This window comes from Wasmannia auropunctata, unplaced genomic scaffold (genome assembly GCF_000956235.1).
Source record: "Wasmannia auropunctata unplaced genomic scaffold, wasmannia.A_1.0 LD335828.1, whole genome shotgun sequence".
NCBI classification, from domain to species: domain Eukaryota; kingdom Metazoa; phylum Arthropoda; class Insecta; order Hymenoptera; family Formicidae; genus Wasmannia; species Wasmannia auropunctata.
Window position 1 is genome coordinate 2,346,435 of NW_012027062.1, and position 7,597 is coordinate 2,354,031.

At 39.0% G+C, this 7,597-nt stretch overlaps 1 protein-coding gene across 1 annotated transcript in view; it reads left to right on the forward strand.

The window, feature by feature from the left end:
* Positions 1 to 7,597, forward strand: part of LOC105455954 — a 32,803-nt gene that overhangs the window by 6,915 nt on the left and 18,291 nt on the right. Inside the window, exon 2 of the mRNA XM_011699674.1 lies at positions 4,666 to 4,902. Within this exon, the coding sequence (XP_011697976.1) occupies positions 4,666 to 4,902 (237 nt within the window). The remainder of the gene's footprint in view (positions 1 to 4,665; positions 4,903 to 7,597) is intronic.

Consider the following 7,597-nt stretch of genomic DNA (forward strand, 5'->3'; position numbering starts at 1 on the left):
ATCTCTTTCAATTTATCTATATCTTAATTATTTCTACATATTTTCATTAAAATTGATATAAGAATTACACTAAATATACTTTAATTTATATTTCTTTATCATGTGCTTTGATTCTACGGTAGTGCTTGTCAGATAAAAATTTGATGAGACAGTGATACAATAATAAAAATTAACGGGGCTCATACGTGGCTGCTTCTCGCTTCTTCTTGGTCATTCTTTGCTGGTCGGCTGACCAATCGCTCGCTCTGCGCGCAATTCTTGTCGGCGCGTCTGTGAAAACGCACGATAAATATGTTAATTGAATAGTGCGAACCGTTACGTACTCAACCCACGAGGCGTCGATTGTACGTTGTTGGCTATAGCACCGTTTGGTTGCTCGTTTCGAATGCTATCCCTAAATCGCTGAGGACACATTCGAAGCTTTAAAATGCCAGTGATTCATTCTATTGTGAGTGACGAGCGCTCCTTCTTTCTTACCTTGAGCGCTACGTAGGTCTTCGTCTTCTTCAGTACGCCACATCAAGTTTTCTTGAGATCACTTTAGAGTTGGCGACTTTTCCAAAGGACTGCTCTGGGACTAGGCAACTTTTTTTTTCGTTTCTCTGTGGCAACATTCTGGAATGCAGTAACCAGTAGATCTATCTTATAACTCTTATCGTTATCGTTATATTATTGTTACGTGGATATACAACGTGGATACATGGTAGAAAGCTGCACACAATTTAACGATAATATACATTCTTGTTAAAAGTTTTAAAATAGGCCACTGAGTGGTTTTCCGTTGCCTTTTTGTGATAAACTTTCGATAAAATCGAGATACATGTAAAAGGATCGGGATCAAACCTAAACTTACCGATTATGAGTCGACTGCTCTCACACAAAGTCACTCTGCGAATAGAATGCCATCCCTAAATCGCCGAGAACACGTCCAAACCATTAACTCCCCCAAAGATGTATTCTATAGTGCATTAGGAGGGTATAAGCCACCATTTTTTATTTTTAAAGCTACAAAGATATCTTTGAACGGAAACCATTATGTTAGATACGCCTCAATTCTGGAACGTGATGTTAAATTCATATTATCATCCCTATTCTTCGCATAGAGATAATAATTTTTACGAATATTTTCGTGATCTTGAAAACACAATTTTATTATATTATATTAATATGGAATTACATCTATAATATAATAGGGAGATCTTAAATTTACAATAAAAATTGTTATAATTTTGGATTCTAATGCGATAGACACACTAGAATGATTTATATATTTACTTGCGATAATTGTCGCGTTATTTTATATATTTTTTTTAATCATTTATATAATGAATCTTGCGAGTCGAAATTATTTAAAATTATAAAGCTTTCAATTTCTAAAATATGATATCTGTAAATCAAATGGCTGTAAATCAAGCAATCGTCAAAATTTTGGCTATCCCACGAATAATCCACATATCGTCACGTTCGACAAAAACACGTGTGAATCATATATGAAGCATATATATTTTTTTTATTTACACAGTTAACGATCCTCGCTCTCACGTCCGCTTTTGCCAAGCGCGTGTGTTGCACCGCGGTTTCTACAATTTCACTACATTCGATGCATCCATCTTACGCTACCACCAGACAACGCACCGATGCAAGTCGAGATGCGAAGCGATTTCACTGATTTCAAGACCTGCCTTAGGTACATCCGACGAGAAACGCTCGGGATTTGCGTTTTGCACGCGATCCATGCGCGGTTCTTACGCAACATGGAAATCATTTCAAAAAGCATTCGACACTATGCTTTGTTAATCTTTTGTTATCTGACGCGTGAAATCGGCAATGAAGGAAAGAAAGATACTGTAAGAAAGAGGATTGTTTCAGAGTTAATATAGACATTTTATTATTCCTATAACATACATTTATAATGGTTATCTTTATACAACTTTTACACTTCAAAATTGTTCCAATAAGTCATATTAAAAACTCTCGATTTAAAAACTTTCTTTTCTTCAAGACAAACGTCTTCAACAGTAATAAGATTTTTTGTGCTCTTCTTTATTAGTTTAGAACGATAAAACTACGAAGATTGATTTTGTGTTTGTTAAATTTAATATTTGCAAAAAGAAAATTATTCTCGCTCCCTTCATATAGACTTCGAATCTCGTCAGAGTTAAGAGTAGATAATCCGCGAATATTTTTCGTATCTCTTGTCGGAAGAAGAAAACCCGTATGTTTTATATACAATTCGTAGAAAGCTCGCTTGTGCGCAAACGCGTGGTTACGATGTGTTAAATTCTTGTCGATAAGAGAAGGAGGAGGACGAATAGCCAGCGAAAGAATATCTAAAGAACGGCGACGCGACGACGATGTCGTTTCGCAACGACGACAAGTGAAATTCGTCGAGTCGTTGAAGTTTACTTCCCTCGGACATCGCATTTCGGATTGGCACACACCGTGCCGGCCCCGCAGTGCGGGGTCTGCATAGCCGATGACTTCCTAGACGATTGCGCGATCGCTGCAGGATGCGACCGCCGCTTGCTTGCGTTATCGCTTCCGTTACGTCGTCTCACCGACGAGTGCGTTTTACGTCCCCCACGTTTTTTTTTCTCTTTGCGAAAACCAGCGAAGACAGCAGCCCGATATGTTGCACTCTGCTCTGCCGGGTCGGGAATCGCTGGCAACCGCGTGTATGCTCGTAAATGACAGGATAGCGATATAATGGCGGGCTGCCACTGAGACCGAGTATGTATTATCCGCGTTTATTTCTGTCTGCGTACCCGGTGAAACGTGACGAGATGGAAGGGCATAGTGTAATCAGGAGCTGCTCCAGGCAATTTCTGCATCTCTCGGCACAAAGTTGAAGTATACATCGCTTTCATCGTTGTCGTTATCCAATCAACATCCAGATCGTGTGGAAAGTAGACGTATGGCATTGAGAGACTCGGGAAAATTCTGGGTTGACTTTGTTATCTGATGATAAATTCCTAAGAGTAATCAGTAATTTCCAAAGTGTAAATTAAAACGTTAACACGGAAAAATGATTCTGCGCGAATTAAATTTCGGAAACAGATCATGCAATGTTCTGCTAATCTTTATTGGGAAATTTATAAAGTAAACTGAAGCACGAGAATTAGCTCTCTTTTTAACACAGGGCTTTATTGTATTGCGGCGTTATGGGACTATAAACTTACCCCACTTTGCAACACCTTTCACAATCACTGGCAGCGGATGTGTATTTAGACCGAACCTATGTTTTCATCCGTCGCAGGAAAAAGCGAAATAATGTAAAACACTTAAGCGCGAGGACTATATGTTTCCTGTGTTCACTTTCGTTGCGCAAGGGACGATACGGGAGTTACATAAATGAGACCCTTTCGTTTCGCACGAGAATAACGTAAAACGCGCTTGCCACGTCGCTGCTCGGTGATTTGAGCATTTTGCTCAGGAAGGTGACGAGACTTCGCCGCCCATTGAAATCATCGGCTTGAAAACGGCAGCGCGGCAATCCGATGAGGCAACGTCCCGCCTTGCGTCGTACACCGGCTGATAGGCTCGGTGCGTGATGATGTGAGGTTGCGTGTCTTCGATATGACGAAGAGATTGAAAAGCGCGTTCGCGCTTCGCGATGCGCTCGCGATGGCCGGCCAGAAAACGCGTTGCATTATTCGTGCAATTAGTCATGAGAGATTGAATCGCGCAGATAGTGGTATAGGTATATCCTTTGTACGAGGAGTTAGCAGCTCTCGCGAGAGAATTCGCGCGCGCGGGCATTTGAGGCAATTTCGTGCCGTGAAATGAACGCGCGCGATTAGACGTGACCATCGAGGAAAAACGTTTCCGTTTCCACGGTACTTACGAAAGAAAGAACGTGCAATTGCAGAAAAAAATGTGATTGAAACAGCATCCTTTCGCATCTTTTGCATTCTTGTTAGAAAACATCCGGCAAAATGCGCGGCTACTTAATTTACATTGTAATTTCCGTAGACGTGATTTGTTTAATATTATAGTCATGATAAATCGCGGTGTTAAGAAAGGAAAACAGAAACGACTGCATTAATTGGCACGTCGTTCTGGATTCTGGATAACTGTCGTCGCCATACGAGGGCAAAAGTGAAACCTTCCTGCATAGGAACTAGGTCTCTGCACTTGAATTTCCAGTGCACGATATGTATATACATGTTAATATTCTACTGAAGAATAATAATGCAAACTCGACAGTTTAATATTATAGTATGACCAAACTTAATTATAATATAAAATTTGCATTGAACTTAAATATATTTATACAGTATATAAAAAATTATATATAAATAGACATGATGTTTAATTATATCTCTAAAACACTTTTCATGTGCAGCAAGAGAGAAAAGTTTCTCCTCGAATTCATTATATTTTAATTTGCGAAAGAAAGTTGTATCTTAGTTTAAATACAGAGGAGACGCTAGTAGATTCTGTGACACAATTCTTTATTTTATTATTACCCCTTTTCTTATTTTTAATGCCATTATGATTATATGGTATATGTGTAAAATCTATGCTGTATACCTTTTTTATAAAACTTACATCAGCATAATCTATTTATCTACATACGCGCCGTTATTTGTGGAAAACGTGAAGTACTTTGTAATTACTTCGTGATAATTGCATTAAAATAACAAGAAACGGATTGCATTGCAGGCTCCGATGGCGCCGGATGCGGTTATCCGGGTGCACCGGCACATAGTACTGTACGTTTCAACTTCAGAGGTATCGACGACGTCATAGACGAGGAGGATGCTCTCCTTAAGGAAACCACGTTTGCGGAAGGCACCACAGCTATATATTCCTGTGAACGAGGATTCGAGCTTCTAGGACCAGCGAGGAGGGAATGCCAAGCCGAAGGCACGTGGTTGCCGGAAGGCGTGCCATTCTGCGGTAAGTGTCATCCATTTTTTGATTTTTGAGTGATACTCGTAATTAAACATAATGTGATTTTTTTCTGATTGGCAATATTATACAATAAGATTTGCAATAGTTTATCGCTACGCGTAATAGTGTTTTATCAGAACGTTGATATCAAAAAGATAAGCTATACAGGAATAATGCTGGAATAATTATTTACGATTTCGTAAATTACAAATTGCAAATTAGTAATTATTTATTATGATATGATTTACATGATATAATATAATGATATTTGCAAAAGCATAATTAAACGTATTTCACGGCAAATATCATTATACATAGTCCTTACACAAAGTGTCTCAGACACTTCTTCTTTCTTCTTTTGATCTTTTCTGAATTTTGAGTGGATCTCTTTGATAAATTTTCAATTTTATAAGTAATGTTTAATTTAAAAACCTAAATATTAAAAATACATTGTCAAAAAGTAAAAGAGATTGCATTTAGAAAAAAATGCGGATAAAAGTAAAATTTGGTTTCTTCAAATATTTATACATTTTTAATTATCTACAATTCAAAAAGTAGTAGTTTTTCAATGTTTTCGTGAAGGAGAAATTGAGTTCAAGCTGGACAAGGAATTCGTAAGGAAAGTATGACTGAATAAGTCTGGGACACACTCCGCATAGGATGGGATATCTTCAGAAATACGGAGAGAAAGAGAGAGAATAGTCCGCCTTTCTATAATCACATTAACGGACAGCCGATGACGTTCGGTTGTATTTGCGTTCCCTGTTTCGGGGAGGCAAGTGACCCGGTTTACACGTGTCCTTGACCGAGCAGGTCCGACGCCGACGACGACCACGACGGCGACGATGACGACGACTGGCACAAGCAGTGCCATGCCGGAACACGCCGCGCCGGTGGGGGCAGTGCACCGTTAACTCTGAACCTGTTACCGCCTAAGAGCGCCCGCGGCCTTCCCAACCTCGCGCGCATTCCTCGAACAGAGACCTGCCAGACTCTTTCGTTGTCCTTGGACCGGGTCGAACGAATTTACTTCGCGCGATCCCGGAAGCACCTTCACGTCTTCCTCTATCGGAATTTTCGTTATGCCGCTTCCATCACCATCGCCTATTGATTAGACCCCGACCCTAAATTTGTCTTTATTGCTTTTATTTTGGACGAGTAAGCTAAAGGAAATACTTAGCTTATCTAACGCGAGATGGAATATTAATTCTCTTTTAACGATGCCTATATGAAACCCATCGAGCCCGAAGACGGCTATCACGTTCATTAGCAAGTTTACTTCACGAAGTATGTATCTTACGTGTTTTTCCTATACACGTGCGTATGCTAATACTCGCGCTTCTCACTAGCGAGAGATATCTAACCGGTAATGGGGTGCTTCGTATATTCCGTGCATATGCTATAGATGCAATTACTTATCGGCGGAATGCGTTTTCTAACCTTGTGCGTTCGATCATCTCAGGAATGAGGTGACCGATTCTCCGTCCACTATTTCTCGATTGAATGCATTGACCACAGAGTAGACCAAATGCTTACCAAGCTGAAATTTAACAGATTATATTGAAATAATATCTGAATAATATCAAAGCAGAGAATTATTATGAACATTTGTATTTTTTGCAAGTAGATAATATTTATAAGGGAGTTATAAATATTATCTACTTGTAAAAAACACAAAAATGTTCACAATAATTCTCTGTTTTGATATTAATCAGATATTATTTCAATATCTGTTAAATTTCAACTTGGTAAGCATTTGGTCTACTCAGTGGTCAGTGCATTCAATCGAGAAGTAATAGACGGAGAATCGGTCACCACATTCCTGAAATGATCGAACGCACATAGTTATAAAATAGTCGTATAATATTAAGTAAACATAGCTATTCTTACATATAATTAATATAAATAATCTGTTAACGAAGAAATTTCAAGAAAAATAATTTGTAAAATAGACCGAGATTTCTACATTTACTATGCTATAAATTATTACGAGATATCATCTTAACCTGTTTTCTAAAAAAAAAACTTGAAAACTTTAGAGAAGAAACTAGATTTAAAAAAAGTAAAGTAAACCGTGAACGAATCCATTTTTTTATTTTGTTAGACAGTCGTGCAATTAACTGATGACTGAATGAAATGCGCGAGCCTCCGGAAGTGCACAACGTCGTTCTTCCTTTTAGCGATACAATTCTTGTACGCGTTCTCGCGCGAAACATATCGAAGTGAAAGAGCATGCGCTCGGAGAGAATCGCTCCTGATGAGATCTCACGGCCACGCTCCGCGAATTCAACGACAGGCCGAACTGGTCCAGGATCACGAGAAAAGTGGCGCCGTGTTGTGGGCGGAAGTGGGTCGCGCGGATTACGAGTACACGATGTCGACACGCCCCGACGATCTCAAGGACTGTCTCTTCGTGGCGTGAGCCAAGCAGAACGCGAGAAAGAAAAAAAGGGAAGAGAAATGCGTTTGTCAAGTGCCGACGAATCTCCCCTAATAACGAATAATAATATACTTAATATTAATTACGATAAGTAAAATAGATTGGATTACTTACAAGGGAACCTCGCGAAGTGTCAAATTCTGATTTTAATGAAACTTGGTACACTTTGAGATCACATAAATAGATGAATTTAGAAATTATCAGTTGGTGCTAAAAAACGGTTTAAAGGGATAAATCCACCCCTTATATGTAAATTAATTA